This window comes from Periplaneta americana, chromosome 11 (assembly GCF_040183065.1).
Source record: "Periplaneta americana isolate PAMFEO1 chromosome 11, P.americana_PAMFEO1_priV1, whole genome shotgun sequence".
In the NCBI taxonomy this organism is placed as follows: domain Eukaryota; kingdom Metazoa; phylum Arthropoda; class Insecta; order Blattodea; family Blattidae; genus Periplaneta; species Periplaneta americana.
In genome coordinates this window covers 164,566,080-164,593,979 of record NC_091127.1, presented here as the reverse complement: position 1 = coordinate 164,593,979, position 27,900 = coordinate 164,566,080, and the positions used below count along the sequence as shown (strand labels likewise).

The 27,900-nt window shown below is 32.0% G+C and overlaps 1 protein-coding gene across 1 annotated transcript in view; it reads right to left on the bottom strand.

Moving 5' to 3' along the window:
• Positions 1 to 12,536: 12,536 nt before the first annotated feature.
• LOC138709571 (organic cation transporter protein) overlaps positions 12,537 to 27,900 on the bottom strand; it is a 151,291-nt gene continuing 135,927 nt past the window's right edge. The window contains exons 7-10 of the mRNA XM_069840433.1: positions 22,475 to 22,708; positions 19,943 to 20,157; positions 17,756 to 17,946; positions 12,537 to 14,923 (exon numbers count right to left, since the gene is read on the bottom strand). Coding sequence (XP_069696534.1) covers positions 14,708 to 14,923; positions 17,756 to 17,946; positions 19,943 to 20,157; positions 22,475 to 22,708 — 856 coding nt within the window. The 3' untranslated portion in view covers positions 12,537 to 14,707. The remainder of the gene's footprint in view (positions 14,924 to 17,755; positions 17,947 to 19,942; positions 20,158 to 22,474; positions 22,709 to 27,900) is intronic.

Genomic DNA, 27,900 nt, shown 5'->3' with positions numbered 1-27,900 from the left:
GTTCTCTCAGTACAATCGCCACTGAAAAGAAACTGGTTAAACAATTTGCAGTTGATCAGAGTTTCAAGGAACGAGTGATTGATACTTTTGCAACCAAGAAGAATCGGCATCTAAATCTGTTATATAAAGATACAAGGTAAGGAGATTTTTTCAGCCTACTCAGTATTTGCACCTTAGCTTTGCCACTGGAGTCACTCAAATACATGTAGCTAAAACATTAATTTATGAATGTAATTACCGTCATGCTAAAATATTTGTTTAGATTATGTTACACTGCTGCATTAATGCATACCATGTTCTCAATAACATTTATTTTTTCTGGTTCAGACCGGGGATTTTGAGATTAAGAAATAATAGAGGTATTATGCCTCAAGGCATGTGCCAATTATGTGGACATAGAGAAGATTACGTTCATATTGCTCTTGAATGTCAATATACAAAAGAAATATGGATGAAATTTATAAATGAAAAGTTCCTACAAATTAATAAAGAAATAGCTATAAGAAAACTTATCAATAGTAGTAACAAAGGCAAATAGGTCTTTATCTTTTTTTGGCCAAAAAAATTAGAATGGAAAGAATAAATGAAATGGCTAGAATCGAATGAGAAAAAAAATTGGATAAGAAAAAAGGTTTAGTTTTTGAATAGTAGGCCCTACTATCAATAAATAAAATAAAACATATATATTCAAAAGTTTTAAATAATGGAAGATTTATAGCACACATTGTAGATTGAAACATGAAGTACATCTAAGGGTACGTGCACATTGGAGCAACGATAAACGATGAAAGAAACGATCTAGCGATGCATTGGTATTATGAAAGAATCAAGTGTTCATATCGGAGCAACGAGGACGCGGGAAGCGAACATTTTGATTTATCAGTAGAAGATATTCTATGCATCCACTTAATGAAAGAAGATATATAGGAAATATCAGCTGCTAGGTTCAAGGTTAATATAAGTTAAATACGTACAAAATTCAACCCGTTTCTCATCCCAAAGATAGTATATATTCGTTGTGTTGTGATTGGTTCTTGTGATCACATAACATATGATGAATAAATACACTACTGATCAATTTGCCAATATCTACAACAATTAATTTAATATGCCGAAATAATAATAAATCGATTAATATTCGGATATATTGATAACCACCGGTAATTATACAGATTAATATTATCTTAATCAGAGATCATATGAACGACAGGAGTGAAGAAAATGGAACTTTTCATTTTCGTCGCTTTTATCGTGTATCTTCGCTTTTATCGTTACTCCAATATGCACACCTCAATAACAATGCATGCTTCAATTCTCTCTGATCTAGTATAGCTGCTTTTTTTATCGTTTATCGTCGCTTCAATGTGTACGTACCCTTAGACAAGTGAGCAAAGACTAAAGGCCCATTCACAATAAAAATTAAACATAATGGTAACATAAACACAGAAGTTTGCGGCCAAGCTAACAAATGGGATCATTCACAATGATTCACATAAACATTGCCGTTAGATGTTAACATGAAGGTTTGCAAACTTTCATGTTTATGCTTACGTGATTTGCAAACAGTACTACACAATCATGGAGCGCTGAAGTATAGGACAGAATATGAGGAAATGGTGTCGTTGTTATGTTTCCATGGTTACCAAGTATCTTTGCTGTTATGTTTATGTCCCCATCATGAATGATGTGATTTTACCGTAACGTTTACATTCTTAAGTTAACGCTTAAGTTATGTTTAATTTTCATTGTGAATGAGCCTTAATTGTATCAACATACTAAAATGAGTCTTGCACAAAACTAGTCGCAAATGCAAGATAAAACATCTTATATAAATAGTTAAGTTTAGAAATTATATTACAATTTGTATATCTATATGTAAATTGTAAAGTATGTAATGTAAGGTTTCAATGATTACATGTATGTATATTTTTTGTCCGTGAACTATAATAATAAATATCATAACATTTATTTTCTGGGAAAAAATAACACATTAATGCAATACTTTCTCACGAGACGTTCTGATATTTTGAATGGTAAGCAATAGGAACAGTTTGAAATCAAGAAACTTCAAAACTCAAAATTCACTACTGGAGAACTATAAAGAATCTTCGAAATAAGAGAAGTTGGTGGAAACATACCTGGAAGCAGAGTGAAACAAGGACTTCTACCTCTAGAGTAAAACTACACCAATAACAACATAATTTGGCTTCAGTTATCAGTGCTAAGTATTTTGTAACTACCCATATATAATGAAAATTTCATCAACACATTCTTTTTGACGAGTAGAAATGCACAAAATGTGCAAGGTTTCAGAGTTTTGTTTGTCTGTGAATACTTTTATTAGGGAATGATTTTTGGTCGCTTCTAAGAAGTGTATCATCCACAAAATTTGCATCAGTTCACAGATGCAGTCTCCATTTGGATCGTGAAGTTTCTTCAATTTACAAATTCGATGTTGAAATCCATGAACAGCAAGAAGGTTCTGTTATTGCATCTAAGTGATGCTGCCAAAATATAATCTAACTGGAAATCTAACATGATTGGTTTACACTCAATTTAGTTAATAGAAAAAAAAAAATACAATCGTGAAAGAAAATTAGTTTATTTGGATTACAGATTTTTACAGTTGCTCATTTACACAGACAATTTCTATATTAACAGCACCATTTTTATAATAAATCCATTTACCCCATAGACATTTTATGTACTTACTATTTTGCAAGAATCAGCTCAATTTATGTATAATTAACAACTTACTAACATTTAATTAATAAAATATATTTTATTGAGACCAACAGAGCATATAATTACTCTAATAAATTAACAACACTTTCATAGAATTCATTTTCAATACATTATAACAGTTCCTAAATATATACAAGACTTCATTCCATATGGAAAGGATCTTCACGTTTATCAGGCACACAAAGTCTAGAGGTTATAAAAGCTTTTTATGAACAGCCTACTTGTATTTTTTTAAGCTGTAGCCTGTAATTGACAATGCATTCAGAAGCAATAGTAGCCTAGTTCATTTTTACCTGTTTTACAGGTCCTTAAGTGATACAAATTGTTTATATGTCAGAATTCTGTTTTGTTTTCATTTAGATTTTACAATTCCTTGAGACTCAGAGGTGGAAACAGTTTAAAATCTGGCTTTCAAACAACATATATCTTCTTCTAAGCTTAATTTTTAATTTCGAAAGCAAATCTATGGCAGTAGGACTCATTTCTCATACAATGGAAGAAAGATTAAACATTTCTTAACTTAATTTCCAGCCCTGATTAAAATTCACTATAAACATAGATGTACATACCGTACATTATAATATATTACAATTTCCAATATTTTTACATAGTACATTATTACATCATACAAATAGAGTTGCTAACCCTCTCTAATTTCCCGGGATCTCTCGTATTTGCCCCTAATTTTAAACATTCTTCCGGCTTCTGTATTTTTCTTTTCTTCGAGCATTTTTCTTCCTTATTTTTGTATAACATAATTGTAGTCCTAAATATTTGATTTTGCCGAGAATGATTATTGTTTATATAATGAGTTTCGTTGTTCAAGAGATACATTAAAATGTGCAGTTTTTATGGAACGTAATGCTTGCCAAGAATGGGGTTTAGTGTTCACCTGTTTAAAATCAAACAGTGTTAATGTTATAAATTTGGAAAAAACTGGCTAGTTTTGTTCTAAGCATACCAAGTACTAATGCTCATACAAAGAAGGTGTTTCATCTCATGAAGAATAATTGGACAGATGTTCAAAACATGAGCATGGCACATTTCATCAAGTCAGAACTGGAAACTGCAGTCAAATTCAACTATTACACGAGACAAAACCAGTCTCAAAATACTTATAATTTCAGCCTAGCTGCCGAAGTGTAGAATAAAGTTGTTTTTTAGTAAATGAACCGAATAATTTGTCTAATTTCTATGTGAAATTTTGTCGATTTCTTAGTCGACTGTATTTTTTTTTCAAGAAAGTTGGCAACCCTACATACGAATAACATTAGACTATGGTAGACGAAGACTACATGACACATATTTAATTAAAGAGTATTAACATTAATTAGGCCTACATTTTTTGCTATTAATTAATATAATTTTTTTTTCAGGAACATTATTTTTAATATCATACACTTAAAAAATTTCGATATGTTAATTCTTTTGTACTCCCCTAGAAAGGCAAGCAGCTTGATATGTATTCGTAAATATATAACCATTCAGGAATTACAAATTGTAATTTTAGTACTATGTGATTATGTAAATTTGAAAGTTTTATGTAACAAATTTTTCTTTGCTTTCATATTTAGCATAAAAAATATAAATCTGTCTTGTCATTACCTTTGATGTGTAATGATCAAACCCAGATGCATAATATGTTCAACATCTAATATAATATTTGAAGTATTATCATGTAAAGTTATTTTACTATATAAACGTTGTACATTATATTGTTTAAAATACCGTACTTGGAAAAATCGTAAGATCTTTTATTTTAACTCTTCTGAAAATTAATTTATGAATTGAAAATGTAATTACTTTCACTAATCTAACCATATTACCAGAAATTTGCAAGTAGAAGTTAAATGTACAGTGTGGCCAAGAAGTCCTAATAACCCTTATAATTCATTCAGTACTGCAAATGAACGATATTTCAATACATAGTTGAATTGGTAATAGTACAGTATTCAAGAGCAGTTGACATCAAGTGTGGGGGTTCATGTACAACACACGCACTAGGCAGTGAAACAAATAATGCATGTGTTCCAGAAAGAAAAAATTAAGAAGTCCAACCTGTAAGACAGCAGGGAAAAATTTTCATATTTGCTTTAGATCAGGGCCGCCCAAACCACAGTCCATGGGCCACATCTGGCCTACTATGGCTTTTTATTTGGCTTGCGTTTGTAGAAAAATGAAAATTGTATATTAAATTACTGGCGATTTCAGAGTGAACAAGACTGTTTCAGTGTGTCCCAAAGTGAAATCTGCCCTGGTTGCACGTGGGATGATTAGTTCATGAATGAATATAGAGATGTAATTTATCACACAGAGGTAAGGTGGCTGAGCTGCAGTCATATATTGTCAAAGTTTCTTGCCCTACGAGAAAAAAATCCTCAAATTTCTTGAAGAGAAAGTTTCACCTGTGTGAATTGTTAATGGCTCCGATTATTAAGAATTTCTTGTTTACTTAATGAATTGAATGATTTGAACACCATATTAGAAGGAAAAGATAAACCAATTTGTGGTGCATACAGTGAAGTGAAATAATTTCAGTTGAAGTTAAAAAAAAAAAAAAAAAAAGAGGTATTTTCCTACAGTAAATTATCTACAAATCCAAATATCCCGAAACATCTTCCAGAAACAATTCTTTTTATTTTGTTTTCGTCCATTTGTTTATGATGTTCACAATTCACCAAATAACTGCAATTAAAACAGCTAGCTGCTTGTGATGATGCAGTGAAAAGAGTCTTCGATCCTAAAGATCTGTTGAAATCCTACAAATTATTACACACGAATAGTATACTGCTTTCAAGAACCAAGCCAGTTGTATGATCTCCATGTTTTCATCGACATATGTACTCATATGCGAACAAACATTTTCGAAAATGAAAATTCAAAAATCAAAACTGACATCGAGCTTCAGTGACAAAGATCTTCAAGATGTCTTATCCCTCAGCACTAGAGAACAGAAACCAAATGTCAACAATCTATTATAACTGATTAAATGTCCAACTTCTTTCCTATGTTAATATTTAGCCTATTCTAGGCTTTGGACGATGAAGATCAAACTTCGAAACTAGTCGGGTAAGATAAATTCTAAATATTAACACAGCAAAGAAGTTGGAAATGTAATCAGTGATATAAGATTTAAAATTATGGTGTATTTAACGATGCTTGCAACTGTCGAGGTTATGGAATCATATACTACTTAGTTCAAAAAGTTCCCGGAATTTTACTACCATTTTTCGTATTAATATATAACAAGGGATGTTATACATTTGTTTTGTTGGTAACATTCATGATGTCATTTCCTTAAAGTTTGTTGATAATGGCGATTGTTGGTTTTCAGTTGTAGGCAATTGTTTATCATAGTGTTTTGTTTGTTCGTCGCATTTTGTAATTAACGTCCACAGAGCAACGTACAAACACAAAACTCCTGCAGAGACATTAAGATTACACAATGTTCTTCACAAGCATCTCAACATGCATTACGTGTCTCAGAAGTTGGTTCCGAAAATGTTGTCGGCAGAACAGAAAGAAACAAGAATGACTCTTGCTCAAGAGGAGTAGAATAGTATTTCTACTCCTCTTGCTCTTGCTGGGGACATGATCAGTATGGCTGATGAAGATGGTGATTTATTAAACAAAATTATTGCTGGAGATGAAACTTGGTGCTACTTGTACGACCCAGTCCCTAAACGACAGTCATCTGAGTGGAAATCGAAAACATCTCCTCGGAAGCAAAAATTTCCTAATGATACTTCCAAAGGAAGTTTTCTTCGACTTTCAGGGTCTCATCCACCATGAGTTCATTCCAGAAGGTAGTACTGTAGCGAAAGAATTGTACGTAGAAATCCTCCGTCGCCTCCGGGACGCAGTGATCTCTCACCACCTGATTACTTTCTGTTTCCCCATCTGAAAAGTCATCTGAAAGGACGGAGATTCAATGCTGAAGAGGTTATCGCAAACGCGACGAGAGCACTAAGACGGGTTTCACAAAATGGCTTCCAGGCCTGCTTCCAGGAACTCTATACGCGTTGGCAAAAGTGTGTTGTTGCGGAAGGCAACTATTTTGAAGGGAATGCTGTAGAATAGTGTTTAAGGTACGTTGTTTCTATGATACTAGCAAATTCCGGGAACTTTTTGAACCTAGTATGTATAAGTGTTAAAAGTTACTTTTGCACTTTTCATTACATAATTATGCATCCTCTATTCTAACTGAATTTGCGTATTTAGAACTAGTATCAGAAGTAAAATAATGCCTGATAACCACTTTTCCTTGCGAAATATTTACTGAAATTATTGTAGGGATATGCATTTTTGTATTTCGAGGAATTATCTGTAGTACAACATGTGGTCTGCGACAGATCTTCCTTGTAGTTACTGGTCGCTCAAGTAAAAAGGTTTGGACGCCCCTGCTTTAGATAGTGTTAAAGTTAGCCTATCGAGTAACAGAAAGACAATTGGCAACATGTGCCACAGTTGCTGCTTTGATTGGATAATCTCCACTGAAATAGACAAGTGAAGGATTTGCTGAACTTTATTTACCGCGGACAACAATGCAAGATCACATGAAATTAGATTTGAAAGTCAGACCTTTTCGACCAATGTAGTCAAGCAGTTATCGAACTAACTAAGATTTATTTTAAATCATCCGTCCTCAAGTGAGGTTGACCACTGGGATCCGGAATTAACAAACATAAAAGATAAAGGGAAATGAAACGAGCAAATAATGATTCGATTTGTACATTAAAACAAAAATTTACCTGTTAACATACTGGGTGTTCAGTTCAAAATGTGTCTTGGCTCGCTGTATGCCGTCATGTGGCTAGCTGATGAGCCTAGAGAATTCAATCTTCCTACACTTCCGCAGCTCAGGTGTATAATCTAAGAGGCAGAGAAGTTGGCTAGCAAGTACGGCGTTCATTCTGAAGAGTACGTGCTGATACGTACGGTAACGCCGGTAGTGGCAGGAATGTGAACTGTTTGGAAATACGTACTGTCGGGATATGGGGAGAGGGTTAAGACGATTACTTACGTATTTGTTGACATTAACTTCGACGGTCAACATGGACACGGAGCATTTGATTTGTGTTGTGGAATGTTACCATACGCAACCGATGATAACAAATACCCTGCGTACGACTTGCCGGCGCAAAACACAGTTCGAAAGAGGTAATGGTAGCACACAGACCGTACAGACCGCCATCTGTTGCTACGACGTTCAAGTTGTACCGTACACGTTCTCAAGTTCAGATTGAAGAACGCCTTAAATAATAGGCAACTTCTCTAACATATAAACTGAAACTCGCTTCAAATCGGTGACCCAACAACAGTGACGTCATGACACACTTTGAAATGAACACCCAGTATAGATGATAGTGTAGAATTTGAAGAAAGGCCTTCAGAATTTCCATTACAATCTTCTGAACCTCATAAAAGGGAATTTTAAAGGATTTAAGGATATTACATGTAAATTTTGGCAAACAACTCCTCGCTCCAAATAGTAAACCTGTAACATCCCAGTTTAAAACCTTGTAGAAAATAACAGTATTTAGTAACAGTGTCCTATTTATTCTTTCTGGAGCCAAATTTGTAAATTTTAAAAGTATGGCTATTATGTTGAAATGTATGTGTTGTAGAGGATGCTTGATTTGTTGTGTATGTGAGTCATAGTTATGAGATGCTTGATTGTGTTTGTGTGACTATTGTGTATTAATTTATTATGTATGTTACGGAAAGTTGCATGATTGAGTTATAGAGAACGGCTATAAGAAATGATATGTTTGTGTGTTGTAAGTTAACTGTTTTCTGAATGTCTCAAATTGATGCCTGATGTTTGATTTGCAAACGCACTGTTTAAATTACGTATTGTTTATGTTTTGTTTACATTGTGTAAGCTAATTTATTTTTTCTTTTCAATTTGTCTTTATGCTTAGGCCTATTTTTTTTTGTGTAAAACTATAGCCCTAGCATACATATGTAAAATAGGGCTACCCCCATTAGAGATACAGTAAGTTAATAATAATAATAATAATAATAATAATAATAATAATAATAATAATAACAACATCCCAGTTGTAAAGCGAAATCCTATATTTTTCACTGAGGTATGGAAGACAGTATGTGGCCAACATGGAACAGTGCATTACATCACAATTCCGAAATGCAGTGTTCCATGCAAAGATGCTACTTTCCGATTTATCGTAGTTCACCCGCCAAAAACATTGTCTTCTGGACTGAAGAGAATCCTCAATATTAGCGTATGCTACAAAGCAAAGAAGGTAATGATATGGGCGAAATTCGAACAGTTACACCAGCCATGCTCCAAAATATGTGAAGAAGGATATGTAGCATGATGTTGAACCCAAGACTCATTGGACATTTAATTTATAATTTGTAAGTATATAGGCCTATAATAATATTACCAATAATGATTAAAGAAATATAAGGGGGACAGGAACTTTCCGCCACACTGCACCTTATTCCACAAAGAAAAGTTTTCTGAAAAGAAATAGACAAAATAACATACTGGTAGTAGGCCTAGTCTTTCCCAGAATTTTCAGAAAATGGAAATTAACAAATTCCGATGCCAGCATTAGGCATGTTACAGATTTTTTTATCAACTAATATCTACAATTTTGATTAAGAGTGGGAACAATTATGATACAGTACAGCAACATTTACCATAGGCCCACTATTATTAATTCATCAAAACATACAATATCACCAAACACAGACATTGATAATGATTATTATTATTGATAATTTACATTGTGTATTCAAAATTCTTAAAGAGGCAACATAATACATCATGTGCAAGATAATTCTGCTTGGCATAGGACAACTCATGGTGTATTAGCAAATTTAATTATGTATTTTAAAATGTTACGTTTTATCGTACACAAACTAAACTTACATCACATTGCAAATTAAATTATGGTTGTTCGTGTATTTCACTTTCACAGACAAACAATTTAGTGTCAAATCAATAGAAAGTTTTAGAATCAAAGACTATTTTTGTTAATTCTGTAGCACCTTCAATATTAATTGCAAAGTGTATAAAAATATAGCAGCAAATTCATTACTCAGATTCACATCGAAATGCTGATCAAAACTTTACATTTAGAACTAGTACGCATTTCTCTCATCTTTCCTTTCATGGGTTTACTTTAACACGTCACAATGTAATTTATTTTATCTTTATTAGTCTAATGATTCCATAAAATTTCATGATATAGTTTGCAAAATTGTACCGGTATCACATATAAATGATTAAGCTACTAGAAATTAATATAGCAGAATATTTAATACCTATTCAAATTTTTAACTACTGGTACTTCACTAATTTAAGTAATTTCTGTAATATCTGTAGGTGGAGAAGGAAATTGTATCCTATTGGATTATGGTAACATCTGGGAAAGTAATAATATCTAGGTATATAGTACCGGTAATAATAATAATGACGTAATAATAATAATAATAATAATAATAATAATAATAATAATAATAATAACGTACTAATAATAATAATAATAACGTACTAATAATAATAATAATAATAATAATAATAATAATAACGTAATAATAATAATAATAACGTAATAATAATAATAATAATAATAATAATAATAATAATAACGTAATAATAATAATAACGTAATAATAATAATAATAATAATAATAATAACGTAATAATAATAATAATAATAATAATAATAATAACGTAATAATAATAATAATAATAATAATAATAACGTAATAATAATAATAATAATAATAATAATAACGTAATAATAATAATAATAATAATAATAATAATAATAATAATAATAATACTCACTTACTGTCTTTTAAGGAACCCGTAGGTTCATTGCCGCCCTCACATTAGCCCGCCATTAGTCCCTATCCTGAGCAAGATTAATCCAGTCTCTACCATCATATCCTATCTCCCTCAAATCCATTTTAATATTATCTTAATATAATAATAATAAATAATAATAATAATAATAATAATAATAACGTACTAATAACAATAATAACGTACTAATAACAATAATAATATTAATAATAATAATAATAATAATAATAATAATAATAATAATAATAATAATAATAATCACTTACTGTCTTTTAAGGAACCCGTAGGTTCATTGCCGCCCTCACATAAGCCCGCCATTAGTCCCTATCCTGAGCAAGATTAATCCAGTCTCTACCATCATATCCTCTCTCCCTCAAATCCATTTTAATATTATCTTAATATAATAATAATAATAATAATAATAATAATAATAATAATAATAATAATAACGTACTAATAACAATAATAATAATAATAATAATAATAATAATAATAATAACGTACTAATAACAATAATAATAATAATAATAATAATAATAATAATAATAATAATAATAATAATAATAATGTGATGATTATAGTTACCAGTAAGAGATGTTACTTTAAATTCATACTTATTCAAACTTATATTAACTCAACTGAAGAAATGTTAATTTATGACAAGAGATTAGGGTTTATTTGAAATAATTTTCCACGAGTGAACATATTTCAACATCTCATAATGCAAAACAATTGCATATATAAAAATATAGACTTTTACCAGTGTGTGCTATATCCTCTGACAAATGACGTATTTTAAATTGTTATTAACTCTTCAGATTTTGCATCTTTTTAACAATCAAGAGATGAACAGCTACCACAATCAATAAGTTAAACTCCCTCCTCCACTTTTTTATTTATAACTTGCATATATAGTCTTAATTTTAAATACTGATTTTGGTACTTCATAGAACATTAGATTTGAAGAAAAATATTCAGACCTCTTCAAGTTGGATGCGAATGGATATTAAATTGTTAATTATTGTATTTTCAAACTGTCTTTTGCATTGCTGATCACTGTAAACAGTTCATTAAACTTATTACTAAAGGAAAATATACAAATCTATAGATATTATTTGCACATAAGAATATGATCATGATTCATGATACAAGACATGCGCCATATTTAAATCTGAAATACTGTATTGAAAGTAGCGATATGCGTTTTATAACATTGAGAATGTGGCAGATATTTCAGATTATTACATAATTTGTAAATAGGACCAGTCTCAGACATTTCTATTTATACAAAATTTGGAGTTTGAGCTTAAGTCCGTATCAGCAGGCTGGAACCAGTTCATCCATTTTATTTACATTTAAAGAAGTTTACATTCATAGAAAATTTGCGTCGAGAAACAATCCTACACTAATGTATGCATAATTAAAGAAAAACACATAATAAAATTCTTTTGTCACTAGTACCATCTGGTGAGTACTGGTACTAAATAGCCTACCGAATAATGCCTCATTTAATTTCTCTTTTCTACATTTTGGATAATCGATATCTATGGAAAGAAAAGAAGGTGCAAAATACATACTGCCAATGTTTCGGCATTAATAAATCCCAGAACTGAAAAAAGAAAGGTAATTACTAATTACAAACACGAAGGATGTGAAATTATGTTAAGTGTGATATTTTTATATTCATAATTTATTATCTTTATGAAAATAAGACTTTCAGAGCTTTCATATATCATAATCATTAAACAGTCTCTTTTTTTTTTTTTTTTTTTTTTTTCCAATAAAATCGTTCAAGGTTTAGAATATAGATTTCGAAAGGAGGCTGAACCTTGAATAGAATTCGTTAAGAATATTTTTTTACTTGAGTGAATAGAAAGTATGAAGACATTTTCCTTTTAATTTAGACAAATTATGTATAATTATGCTGTGACTAAAAGTTTTATTAAAAAAAATACGTGTTGTAATTTTCACCAATTTTACATTATACCTACCCTACTTTAATAACTTAGTCCAAAATTTGTTTCTTGTTCATACTACAAAAACAATAGCAGCAAATTTCTTACGCTAATTTACAGTGTGTCTTAATTCCGGGAATTTCTTAGGAACCAAACTACCAATGGAATGTTTAAGAACTAGTACCAATTTGTTTTTAATTTGTTGTGTTTCTTTGATTAATTAAAAGAGTTTGTGGAAATTAAGGAATTATTATTATTCCATGCTAAAGTAGGCTCTGAGGATGGTGTGAAAAAGCACCGAAACAGCTGTAAGCCGCAAATACTTACACAATTAATACGAATAAGATCGCCATTTAATCAATTATTTATATTATTATTCTTTTATCATTATTCGATTACTACAGAAGAGTATACAAATAAATCTCTCCTTGTAATGTATACAACTGGTTGGGTATGTAGAAAAATCAGGTCGAGTTTCTTGGAGATGTATCTTAACCCCAAACCCATGCTACCGGTACTCTCCTGTCTCTGGTTGGGAAATTAAGTGTTTCTGATAGCTCTCTCACAGTCTGAGGCAAAAGAATTCTGGTACCCATACCAGTACAGTATATATTTTTTAAATGAAGTAAAAGAGAAGTTCTGTTCATACTGGCTCGAGTTGGAACATTTTGTAAACTGTATTTTACGTGACTACTATTGTTTAAAGCTTTGAAATTTATATTATTCTATTATTTTTACACAATGTTATGTTTGCATGTTGTTGTATTGTCTTTCATATTTTTATCATTGTGTAACATCATTTAATTTTGTATTTCGAACTAATAAAGACAAGATATAGTTTTTATTTCACAATTTATATTGGTAGATACAACGAAAATAAAAAAAAATCGTGTACCTATTGTTTAACGTACAATATTAATTGAATCCTCCCTCTCCACAATGCACCATATACCCTTATTCCTTGGGGGTATTCAAATGTTAGTAGTTTTCTTAACTTTTATTACCATACCAATATCGTGTGGTTAATTACTAAAATGTACAGCGTATGAATTAATTACCTTATCTTCGTTAATAATAAAATTACCAATTGCATTTGCATTTCCCTCCTTCTATTGGCATTGATTCAAAATGATCTCGCACAAAAAAGAATACCGGCATTAGGATCATTTATAGAAAATAATTTTAGTTATTTTATTTTGTTACAGAGAATCAGGAGAGATTTATATGAAATATATAATTCCGTGAGTAGTTAATGTTACTATAACTTTTTCCAGTTATTTTTAAAGTAATTGTTTCAAAACAAAGACGAATCAAAATAATTGTTTTCTCACGTTGCACTATGGGTAAATTGTATACATATGCAGAACAATAGAAGAGCAACTGAGAATATATTATGCATTATCCATTTTCTATGTACAACAATAATTATTGCAATAAATATTGTGCATTATTAGATATTCTGATGGCTGAATGCTTCTTGCGTAATAAATGCTCTAATATAAACTTCAATCTTGAAGTTAAAAATAAACTAATTTCTTCTTATATCTATTTTACAAAAATAATATATTAAAAAATCACTAATATCACTTAGTATATGGGCATTTATTTAATTGACAGTTAAAGTAGTGAAGTTCAGACAAATATATACAGCTCAAGGGTTTCATAGGTTCGTATTTAATTTTTCTGAAGCTTTAGTTAATCTGGCATTAATTCCTATACCCTTTCTCCTCGGAAACAACTGAAAATTCGAGCAAGAGTTTCTGGATTTCCTTTTACTTTCGTACCATTCCGATGGATTTCCAACTTGATATGTTGAAAGCCACACAATCTATTTTTCCTTCAGATACAAAATGTTTAAGAAGTCTTGTTTTTCGGCTTTCAAAACAGTAATGTCAGCCATATTGGTGAAGTACTATCTACAGCTTAATGAAGACTGAGCTAGTTTACTAGTACCAAGCTTTGGTTCCTTTTTAAGGAGTTCATAAACAAAAATGTTTCTCTGAATCATTTAAAAACATTGAACGACAACTATACTTTAACCATTCTCAAATGCTCAGGTCTCTTGCAAATTTTTTCATATTAACGTATATTCCTTAGACTTCATCCTTACCATTTTGAAGACATTGCATCATACCTGTACTGAACTGGAATCTCAAATAACTCAATCTACAGTCGACAGTGGAACTTCATACTTCTTCCCCGATCTCTTTCTGCAGCAAGCATTGAAAGCAGTGTCACCCTTTCCAAAATTTTCCCCATCTTCTATAGTTTGAGGCATTGGCTGGTTAAGTGTTTCAGGAAGTACGAGGGCTAGCAAACCTGATATCACAGCAATGGCTCCGAAGATAACTGAAGGTAGTCTCTTATCGAAGGAATCCTAGAACAGATGTCACCTATAAGTGTAATAACCTGCTTGCTATTGTAGCAACAAACTGGAGAAATAGATAGATTTATTCGTTCCATAATATTCTTACTTCTGCTTTATAGCATAGAATAAAGAACATGTCCAATAATCTTACATTTAAGATATAAAAATGCAAATATGAAATATGTATGGAATTAATACCTTAACAATAACATATTATACAATGCAATATGTTTACCATTTGAAGGGTACAAGGAAAAGAATGAATGTCTCAATTCTGTTAAGAGTGATGCCATTATCTAATTCAAAAGATTACTACAAACTTTAGTGTAGTTCTCACTAAAACTGGTAAAAGAAAGAATTATCACCACGGATAGTCACCCTTTCCTTCATTTTCATTACGCACAGCACTATATTTTGCAGTAATATACTGAATTTGATTATTATCTCACCCTTAACAGAAACGTGATATTCATTGTTTTTCCCCTGTACCGTTCATTTAATAGTACCGGTATTAAAATATTTACACAGTACTGTGAAATGTCAAGAATTCATCTACAGAATAGAAAGTGTGAGATATTAATAATTTTTTTCAATTTTACCTTAAATAATGCAGGGTTTTGGTTACGATTCTTAATGTCTTCAGGAAGACTATTGAACATTTTTATCGCCATGTAACATACACCCCTTTGATAGCATGATACATTTGATGATGGCATATGAAAATCATTCTTTCTGCGGGTATTTATACTATGAATGGCTGAATTAGTTGGAAAATTTTCTTTATTACACAAGAAAAAATTTATTAAAATGTATATGTACTGATTTGTTACGGTCAGAATTTCTAATTTAAAGGAAAAAAAATGGTCTACACGATTCTCTAACCTTTGCGCCAACTATTATTCTAATGAATATATGTGTATATCTTAAAAAATGTGTTTTCGAAGACAAACTTCTTTGTATTTTTACAAGTTTTAAATTTAGAGTCACAATCTTTGATGGTATTCCTATAGAAATAATACAGTATTATTACCATCATCATCGTCATGTCAATAAACTTGCTTTCGGTATATAAAAAACTCGAAAATCCAGGTCTACTTCTCTCTTTTGGCATTACTTTTATTGGTATAGTATTAGGAATCTGATTGCATCAAGATCGAAAACTTTTCAATTACTACCATACAGTACCTATACAAAATGTTTCAGAAGTGATGGTAAAAAAATTTAGAGATGAAAGGTAAAAATGTAGAGAAGCAAAAATGTTCCAGTAAACATGGGTCTGCAAATTAACTGTTTACAAGATGACATTTTGTGCTGGTTGAGGCAGGCAGTGAACCAAGCACCTGGATACATGAAGCAGCAACATTCCTGCTTCGTATACATGCCTCACTCTCCCCATCATTTTTTTTTCTAAATGTGAGACAATATCTAAACAGACGATATGATGAACGGTGGATAGGTAGAGGAGGACCTGTACTTAGATAACCAGATTTAAATCCTTTGGATTTTTGTGTCAGCAATTATGCAAAAAGTCTAGTTTACACAACAGATATCACCACACCTGAAGAATTGCAGCATTTGGGCTGTAGTTGCCTCCCAGCAAATGAAGAATGACCCAGGATTGCTCGACTATGTTCTTGGGTCTTTGCAGAGGAGACTAGATAAACGCATTCAAGAACATGTTCAGCATTTTGAACACTTGCTGTAAAATTCTTAAGTAAACATGTTCATACTGCAAATCGGGCTTTCAGGTATAACTCCCTGTAAAGTTGATTTGAATAATTTCGAGGGAAAAGTTGTTCTGGGGGCAGGTATCGAACCCGGGACCTTTGGTTAAATGTACCAACGCTCTATCAACTGAGCTATCCAGGAACTCTACCAGACACCGATCCAATTTTTCCTTCTATATCCACAGACCTCAAAGTGGGCTGACAACCGTCAAGCAACTAACATTGAGTGCACACTAACTCTGTGTGACTTAAATTGTGGTTTTCTGTTAACGAACAGTGATGTGTATTATGCAAATCGAGCTTTCAGGTATAACTCCCTGTAAAGTTGATGTGGATATAGAGAGAAAAATTTGATTGGTGTCTTGTAAAGTTCCTGGGTAGCTCAGTTTGTAGAGCATTGGTACGTTTAACCAAAGGTCTCGGGTTCGATACCTGGCCCCGGAACAATTTTTCCCTCGAAATTATTCATGTTCATACTGTATTATACCTTGTTTATCCACAAACGTTACTGTTATTAAAAAAAAAAAAAGTTTCTTTTGTGTACATTCAGTCGCATTTCTGTGGTATTGAAACAAAAATTATGAATTTTAACGTCTCATGATTCATAAATTAAATAAAACTGTCACTGATTTTGTTGGAATTAGTACTTAATATTCAGTAAGCCCAACCAGCACAAAATGACATTATCTCTTAAACAGATGCGGGGATCAGAGGCAAAGGAGTACAAGTGACATTTCTAAAAACATGAGTTAAGTGCATCCAGGGTAAGCTAAAACATCTAAAACTTTAATGGCAAATGGATATACGAGTATCTTTTAAACACATCAGACACTAAAACTGAAATAAAAATTTTCATGAAATTTACGAAAATTTAAGTACTTTCAATCATATTTTCTCAAAAAATAACTTAAGTACACTTGTACCCCTTTGCTTCTGGTCCCCTCAGTTAATTTTCGGACATATTTTTACTGGAACTTTTTTGCTTCTCTTCATTTTTACTTCTCATCCCTAAATTTTTGATCATTATTTCTTAAAACCCTGTATACCAATGTACTATTTCCATATGCTTAGGTCTATGTACACAAATTGAAGTTTCAGATCCAAGCAGACATACCAGTAATGTGATGAGAGGTGTGAGGGCTCCACTCAGACGAGCTCCCATGCTTCCAATTCCCAGGGCCGTGTTCCTGACTACAGTAGGGAACAACTCAGCTGTGTAGTTATAGATAATAGCAAAGGAAGCGGCGATGAAGAATTTTCCAATCATTACAATTGTTGTGACTGAAATGCTTCCAGCCTGAGTATCTGAAAAACGTGCAAAATTGATGAATAGAACATGCTTTTAAACAGTGATATCTCCATACAGTTTTCACTCATTTAATATAATGAATATTACAACTAGGAAAATAAATGTTAGAAATAAGTAAAAATATTTGTTTCTAAATTTTACGTTCATTTACAGGTAGAATCTCGGATACTAAAACACGGTCCAGCCATGTTCTTGTATAAAGTTTCATTATGAATTCTTCTGAAGTTACTTTTGAAGAAATATGTTCATTTTATTTTAAAATTCATCCATCATTCATCTACATTATGGTTACCAGGCATCCCCTTTTCCCGGGAACAGTACCCGAATTTTGCTTTTTGTCTCCGAACAAAATTCGTCCTTGAAATGTCCCCGAATTTAATAATTTGTCCCCAGTTAACCGCGGATTTTAATTGTTAATTACTGTAATCTTATGAAAATGCTGTTGAATATGCGATGAAGAATTTTCCAGTCATTACAATTGTTGTGACTGAAATGCTTCCAGCCTGAGTATCTGAAAAACGTTTAAATGGATGAATAGATCATGCTTTTAAACCGTGATGTCTCTACACAATTTTCATTCATTTAATACAATGAATATTACAAGCATGAAAATAAATGTTAGAAATAAGTAAAAATATTTGTTTCTAAATTTTACGTTCATTTACAGGTAGAATCTCGAATACTAAAACACAATCCAGTCAAGTTCTTGTATAAAGTTTCATTATGAATTTCTCTGAAGTTACTTTTGAAGAAATATGTTCATTTTATTTGAAAATTCATCCATCATTCATTTACATTAAAGTTACCAGGCGTCCCTTTTTCCTGGGAACAGTCCGCGAATTTTGCTTTTTGTCTCCGAACAAAATTCGTCCTCGAAATGTCCCCAAATTTAATAATTTGTCCCCAGTTATCCGCAGATTTTAATTGTTAATTATTGTAATTTTATGAAAATGTTATCGAATATCACTGTGCCTTTGGTATTCATTGAAAAGGTAAGATATCTGTGGAATGTATATTGCTGAAATGTCCTCCAGTAAGAGAAAAATTTGAAGAGATATTCTATTATTTTTCTTTCAATGTAAATGTACTTGACCTGGATGAAATAATTTATTTTATGAAATTTCTTGCCTGAAGAAAATAGCAAAGTGGAATGAAGAAAACTCTACTCTTTGCTCAAAATAAAGCGACTTTTTAAATTTTCTCCGAGAAAATGGCATTCTGTGTGCAAATCTAGAACTTTATCGAAATATCTCCTCATCTTCCTGGAAGTAATGTCTAATTAAGAATTTTTTTTAATGAAAATGTTGTAGAGATTCCAAAAATCCAGAATGAGTTTTGAAACTGTTAGAAACATGCTTGCTATCTAAACCAACTTCAACATGACCTGCCAGGAATTTATAGCAAAACTGGAATCCAGATAAGACTTGCTTAAAAAAAATTGACTTCTGAAAATACCAAGAGCTTAAGTAGTAGTTAAATAGAATGAATACTTGTAATGTATAAATAGAATGAGTATTTTAATTCTTTGAAGTGCGTAAAAACAATAAGAGAAAGGCAAACTAACATAAATGTTAAAGTAATTTATTATATTGGAATTTGTGAAAAATCTGGTAACCTTAATTTACATGTCCATGGAGAAGTAATTACATTTCCTTAGCTAATCTTTTGTAGAATTAATCTTTATTAAATTTAAGTTCAATAATTTGTTTCTTCTAAGTCAAATTATGTTAAGAGGTAATCTTATTCATTTCATCACTTTAATCAGGACTACGAAAAAACAGAAAAAAAAAATCGTTATAGTAAGAGAACTATGAGAAAGCAGTAAATTTTAGGAAGATATTACTGAGACATCTCTTGCGTCAGACTTCAAAATAAATTAATAATATTAATTATTTCATCTGAATGGCATGCATATTGTACGGTACATGATGAAAAAGCAAGTCCTCTCTTATTTCTAATTCTTATTTTTAATTTTGCAAACGAATGTTTTACCTCGTGGTATGTAGGCCGCAACAATGCAGGCTATGCCTCCCAGCAACATGAGTGAACTGAGGAGGCTTCGTCGACCTAAACGGTCCATTAACAGAACAGTCATTATGTAGCTGGGATACTCCACCAGTCCCACAATGAAGAGAACAAGGAAAGGATTGCCAAATAATTTCCCAGTGTTGAGGGACAGTCCGTAATAAACCAAGCTGTTGGCAAACCTGTTAATCAACAATAAAAAAAAAAGAAATTAAAAAATAAACATTTTCACTATCAACAGAGGCAGCTGTACCAAGTCTAGTATGTACAGTCACGAAGCTCAATACGTAGGAAATATGCATGCATACAGTTGCTAACCACTAGGATCGCTACTATCACTTCATTACAGACAATGCGAAATAGTATTGGCACAGTCTATTGTTCCTAGTACTCTCAAAAACTCAAGTTTCGTGACTGTATATACTAGACTGTGGCTGTACCATTGGATGAATGAAACAACTATCTAAGCTCATTCTCTATTCAGACTTTTCTGCAAGTTGTACCAGTATATTAATACTTCTCCTTGCATTATCTGAGAGATATTTTTGTATACTGCTCTGTAAATTCTCAAGACAAGAGAACTTATTGCTTAAGAAATAGAATTTTCTGAAAAAATTTGCATTACTTTAAAACATAATTATTATAGATAATCTCAGTGGAAACAACTGAAGAACTATTATAAGTTTTGGAAGCATTTACGAGAATTACGTAACCGAATAATGATTTATCAAATTATTAAAATAAAGAGAGGAAGAATTGGAAATCATGATTCTACCTCTAGCGAAGAAAATCTTTATAATTCGCAAGTATGATGCATGTATTTTGATTCCAGCAATTTATTGATTTCTGAACTGTATCATTTCATTTAAAACTAATTTAAACTAAACATGACCTGTATAATAGCTGCCAGTGGCGGCTCCTGCATATTTCTTAAGAGGAGGAAAGAAGTTAACAGCATAAAATGACACCTTCTTGAATGAAACATGCTACAAATTAGCCTATATGCATTTATGTAAGATCAGGTAGTGTTGGGTTGGCCTTCCCTTTCGTATAGCAATAATCTGTTCTTGTAAACTGAGTTTCCTAATTTGTCCAAAATATAATATATTTTCAGTTCCATTCATTGTTGAATAATTGCACAAATTAACAATTACAAGGAAATTCACAACCTCGCAGCATTTTTTGCACACACTACAGCATCACACGTGTTGGAAAAGACTAGCTACTAACACGTAACTGGAACAATTATACGGAAATGGGAATGGGAAATAATCTGTTAGGAAAGCGAGAACACTGCACCCACCTACGTGGTCTGTGTTGCCACATGTACATTGCCAAATGTATATTTTAAAAGTTCAGTATCACATGCTTTTGAAGAATGTCAGTTCTTGTAAAGTCATACTACCATTATTGTTCAAAGCTGCCGGTGGCCGATTAATTTTTTTATGTTGAAAATAATGTAGATTGGAGTACTTTCAATTTCAAATATATTTGTACAAAACTGACAACTTGCTTGTTCCCTGTCTAGTAGACAATGAATGGAAGTGAATTTCAGGAACCAAAAAGATCTGCGATACTAATGTAGAACTATTTCCTCTTTGTTTTATATAAACCCAACTTCATTTTTCAGATATCCTCGAAAGTTTTAAACCATGAATAGTAGCCTATACAAATTGCAATGAATAATTTATTTTGATTTATAATTTTAAAAAAGTTTATATGGTGTCTTTCATAGATTTGCGTTAAAACTGTTTTTATTGTGCATCCCCCTAGATGTGTTATATCTGGTTGAATGCAACATTGCTAGATGGCAGCGGTACTCGATAAACAGAGATTTTCTTATAGCTGTGAACATAAAAATTATCGAATCTTCCTCGAATTTCAAGGCACATATTTTATTTGGTATTTACTTGCAAAAGAAGAAAAATGTGAGGAGGACGTTCCTCCCTTCCCTCCCCCGAGGAACCGCCACTGATAGCTGCTCATATACCGTTTGTGACAGTTGGGGGTGGCAAATTTTTGCACTGCCTAGGGGCGCCACTATACCTAAATCGGGCCCTGTTTATCCATAGCATATTTCTAAGAATTTTTAGGCTTTCAAGTTGAATGTATTCAAAAACTGACTTGAGTAATCCATCATATCCTGGAGCTTAAGATTTCTAACGTTCTACATACTGGTTCCAGCATCAGGATGAATAGATAAGACCAGAGAAATCTTCTACTCTGTAGGGCTCGTAAATCTGGCTACTCCAAACAATGTTAAGATGTAACTATGTCGTCCAACAGAGTAGGTGACCCTATCGGCATAGCATACCTATCAATCCTGATGACACAACCTATATGTAGTTCTGAAACGTTTGAAATGCTGAATTCCAGGAAACAGTGGGATAGCCAAAAATCTCTTTCCAAAATTACTCAGTTTTCATACTCTTGAAAGATAGCATTTTCTATAATCAAAGCAATTTATAATTTAAACCTTACATAAATTATGTTACATACCAATTAAGAACAACATTGAGGGTTCTGTTGCGTAAATTAGGAGTTTTAACCAAATCAGCCATAGTTGCACTTTCATTTTCCCTGGAACCAGCCTTTGCCTTGCCTTTGGAAACGTAATGGGCGACGTCCAGAGTCTCTGTGCACCCATTCTGCTTCATTGCTTTCTCCACTATAATCACAGCCTTGTGTACTTGTCCTTGCGCCCACAGCCAACGTGGAGACTCGTCAATCAGCCTAAAGAAATGCAAGTATCACTGTGAAGTTAATGCTAATGACCGATTAATTATCTTCTTCAGTAAGGGCGTAGACAACTACTGGGGCATGAGTAACTTATTGTGTGCCCTAAAGGCCAGAAATCGACCCAGGAGACCACAGTGGTGATCAGGCAATTGATTACCAAATTTATATTCTATCAATAGTCTCTAAACACGCACCATCATCTCAAACAGCAGAAATAACTAAAATGCTCTCTCAATTAATATCACTCAATAAAAGAATTGTATTCCAATGGATACCATCCCATTGTGGAATCCTGGGAAACGAGAATGCGGATGCTTTAGCAAAGAAGGGCAGCACTGATACTTACAGACCTGTTACTAAATCTACGTATTACTCTGTGAAAAGATTTATTAAATCTACATACTTAGACTTCAACAAACAACATTTGATAACACAATCTCAAGGGAAAAAATGGAACTCTCTGCATCATAATCCACAGTTAATTCCCGATTTACCACGAAAATCGTCTGTAGCTGCATTTAGATTGGCAACAGGCCATGATTGTTTGGCCAAACACCTGCATAGAATTGGAATATATCAGTCCCCTAACTGCCCATTGTGCAACTCAAACCAAGAAATGGATTCAGAACACCTCAAAATCTGTGCTTCAGTGGCTGGCCATGATAATATCTTTGAAAAATATTGGACTGCAAGAGGTAAAATGACTATTGTCAAACGCCTGTTATTAGAAAACAACAACATCATCATAATATTCTGAAAAATCACAAGTGTAGATGAATTCAAAGTGAAATACCGGTACGAACTTGTCAGGATATAAAATTTGAAGATACGGTACCATTCTGAAAAATGACGAGCTTTCAACCCATGTATTAGTACCAGTACCTATCATCTTTAAAAATCTAATGGAATCTGTATTTTATAAAGCAATTCAATTCAAGTTCTAAGAAGATTTCATTAGATCTACAATAACTGAAATGGATCTAGAACTTAAAAACATAAAATTACTTAGTCATACGTTAAAAAGTGTTAAAATTTTAAAAAAAGGTGTATACCTTCGACAGACAGCCCGTTTCAACGTGATGTTACGTCTTCATCAACTGAACAACTGGTGATCTTGAATTCTGCGATGTGCATTTGTCGGTTGTAGGGGTGGGGGTGTGTTGCTCTTATGGTGGGGGCTGGTTGTTTGTGTGTTATGACGTATCATGCAGGGGCGTATTTTGCGGGCTACCGGGGCTACCGGTGGTAGCCCAAGGAAATTACAAAAGAAAAAGTTTATAATATAACATAATGTAATAATTTTGTATTATTAGTTTTACCATAGTAATTAAAATTAAAGTAATTGTTAGATATATTTTTTGTAATAATAGGGTCAGCGGTAGCCCAAACCCTTTAACCAGTATACGCCACTGGTATCATGACGTCGAATAATGTGTGGGTATTGAACTGTAATTGTGTGTTAAGTACATGTTGTGGGTATGTTATTGTATGTTTATACATTTCGTATTGTTCTAAGATGTTTAACTGTGAACTTTTTGGTGTGATGTGTAGAATTTCCATATCTGTTTCTATATTATTGTAGTCATGATTATTGTTGATAATGTGGTCTGCATAATTTGATGTGATGTAGGGTTTGGTTATAGCTTTAATATGTTCATTATATCTTGTGTGAAAGGATCTTCCTGTCTGTCCTATGTAAAAATGTGGGCAACTATTGCATTTTAGTTTGTAAACTCCAGTTGAATTATATTTATTTGAATGTTTGATGTGATTATTTAGATATTTCTGTGTTGTGTTATTTGTTTTGTATGCTATCTTGTATTTTAGTTTTCTGAATGAAGTTGCAATTTTGTGAGTATTGGTATTGTGATATGTTAGTGTTTTTAACGTGTGACTAAACAATTTTATGTTTTTAACAAACAAAGTGTTAACGTGAACTTTAATCAATGATCTAGAACTTGTATTTGATATAGCATCATATCCATATAGTTTCGCACAAGATAAATGGAAGATAAAATAATTACATTTATGCAAGGTGGAAGTGAAGGTCTATCACGAGATCATACGATAATAGTAATAATTCTCTTTGTTCTTTCTGAAACAGTTTCAAGTCTGTGTAAAATAACAGTTTTACGTACACCTAAAACTGTTAATATTCTTCTTATAAACTAGTTTAACGTCAGATTTGATATTACGTAACTTGTTTGCTGGGACTGTAACCTTAAAAGATTTCTCATTCTCTTTTACATGATTATTTATGTATTTATGAAAGGAAATTTGTTGTAATTTTCATCAAATGCTGAAGTGAACATGAAGCATTACATATGATTACTGTATTGTGTCACTGTTTCATCTCGCCATGTTATCTTTTGTTATCATATCATGCCATCATGTCCTGTCCATTGTTATTATGTAAACATGTTGTATAATTTCTCAGACATGATTAATTTAATTTTTTTACTCAAAGAAACCATTCATAGTAGACACAATGATAATATTATGATAACAGAACAATGCTGGAATAAATATGACATGAATGAATTACTCTGATATATCTTGGACGTGGCCACATTTTAATCCCATAGATATTTTTAGCGCGGGCTTCAGGTGGATGATCAGCGTTTTTCGTATTCATAAACCAGTGTTAGCGATAGATATGATTTGAATTCTGTACTAGTAACCAGTGGATATCCGGGGCTAGCTTAGTACGCTCGTAGCGCGTGCTGCAAAATGTCTATGAATACCACCCATAGTATCTGCTGGAAATCTAACTTCAGTTCTGGAGTTAACAAGGAGACATTCTCATGGAGGCAGATAAAGTTAACCTTTTTTCTTCCACCATGTTAATAATGTCAAAACAAGTGCTTGTACAAATTTTGGCCACTCAAATGCAATTACGAAGGCCATAAAAATAAATTTCCCTCTTGCCGTTTACAGAAATAAAACACAATTGAGGACCGTTATTGCAAAACTTGCTAACTGCAAAATTTGCAAAATTGAGATTTTGATGGATTCGTTAACATAAGGCAGGCCTCTACATGATGTTCAAAGCGTCTTAGTAAAATTGGGTTATTTCTCTTCATTGTAGTGTGTCAAAGTGTGATCGTTTTTTCAAAACTTGCTTTCTGCTATAAGTAAGACATACTACAACAAAACTGCTTACTATAGTATTTTGTCTCTCCTGTAAAATTCAGTTTTTTCAGTTGCAAGTTTTGCAAAAACGGTCCTCAATTGCACATAAATATTTTTTGGAACTGATACAACATTGTTGAACTATTTTTCAACATATTCCCCACAAGAATTGAGACATTTATCATACTATGGGATTAACTTCTGTATCCTTGTGTCGTAGAACCAGTGTGAGACAGCCGTCTGTACCTCTGTTCATCCCACAGTATGACAAATGTCTCAATTCCGGTGGGGAATATGTTGAAAAATACAACAACAATATTTCTGTATCTGTTCCAATAAATATTTCCATGAAATTGTGTTTTCTTTCTGTAAACAGTTCAAGGTAAACTTACTTTCTGAACGGCCCTCGTAATTGCGCGAGAGTAGCCAAAATTTGTATAAGCATTTGTTTTGGTATTATTAACATGATAGAAGAAGAAAAAAATAACTTTTTTATCTGTTGCTGTGAGAATGTTTGCTTGTAAGCTTGTAGACAATTAAATTAGTTAGAACAGAGCTATATTTTTCATAACATTGTAATCACTAATGATGTTCCTATCCCAGCATTTTCCTGGAATGACTCAGGAAACTACGAAAAGCCCAAGTGAAGATAGTCTGCCCTTGGGTTCGAAAACCAGACCTTCCGAATACTTACTGGCTTTTAAGGAACCAGAGGTTCATTGCCGCCCTCACATAAGCCCGCCATTGGTCCCTATCCTGAGCAAGATTAATCCAGTCTCTACCACCATATCCCACCTCCCTCAAATCCATTTTAGTATTATCTTCCCATCTACGTCTCGGCCTCCCCAAAGGTCTTTTTCCCTCCGGCCTCCCAACTAACACTCTATATGCATTTCTGGATTCGCCCATACGTGCTACATGTCCTGCCCATCTCAACCATCTCACCTTCCGAATTCAGCGCAAAAATGGTAACTATTGTCATCATCGTGCAAATTTTGCATAGAACATAATATTAATTAAAAGTTTTCTCCAAAACTTTTTCACGCAGCAGAAGATATTTTGATTAGTTTATTTTCAATTTAAATTTAAATTTACTACAGTGTAAGTGTATTATTTTAATAGTACAGTTTGTACTAGAATACAGACGTGGACAAATTATTAGCAAAATTGAAGATTTTTATTATATATTTTTAGAAAATATGATTCTTAAATTTAGACTACAGTTGACATTTTTGTGTATGTCTAAATAATTAGCCAAATTGAAGATTTGTATTGTATATTTTTCAAAATTTAACTCTTCAATTTGGACTACATTTAATATTTTTGCATATTTACAAATTATTAGCAAAACTGAAGGTTTTTATTGTATATTTTTACAAAATTCGATTCTTCAATTTGGACTACATTTGACATTTTGGATATTTCCAAATTATTAGCAAAACTGAAGATTTTTATTTTATATTTTTACAAAATTTGGCTCTTCAATGCAGTTGACATTTTTGCTAATTTATAAATTATTAGCTAAATTGAAGATTTTTATTATAGGCCTATATTTTTACAAAACTTGACTCTTCAATTTAGCCTACAGTTGACATTTTTGCATATTTCTGTCTACTGTAATGATGGAAATATGCAAAATTGTCAACTGTAGTCTAAATTGAAAAGTCAAATTTTGTAAACAGAATTATCATAAAAATCGTCAATTTTGTTAATAATTTGTCCACGTCTGTAGTTCTAGTAATGACTGTAATACTATATTTATCACTCAAAATCGTTACACTCACAGCTGGATAGAATTATGTTCATTAATAATAATAATAATAATAATAATAATAATAATAATAATAATAATAATAATAATAACAATAATAACAACAACAACAATAATAACAATAATAATAATAATAGTTACGATAATGATAAGAATATAGACAACAATAAAAAAAACTTCAATGACAACGACAATAACAACATTATTTTGATTATGTAACATGTTAATATTATTTCTTCATGCTTTGCATGAGCCTATAATTAATTTATAATAATGATTATAA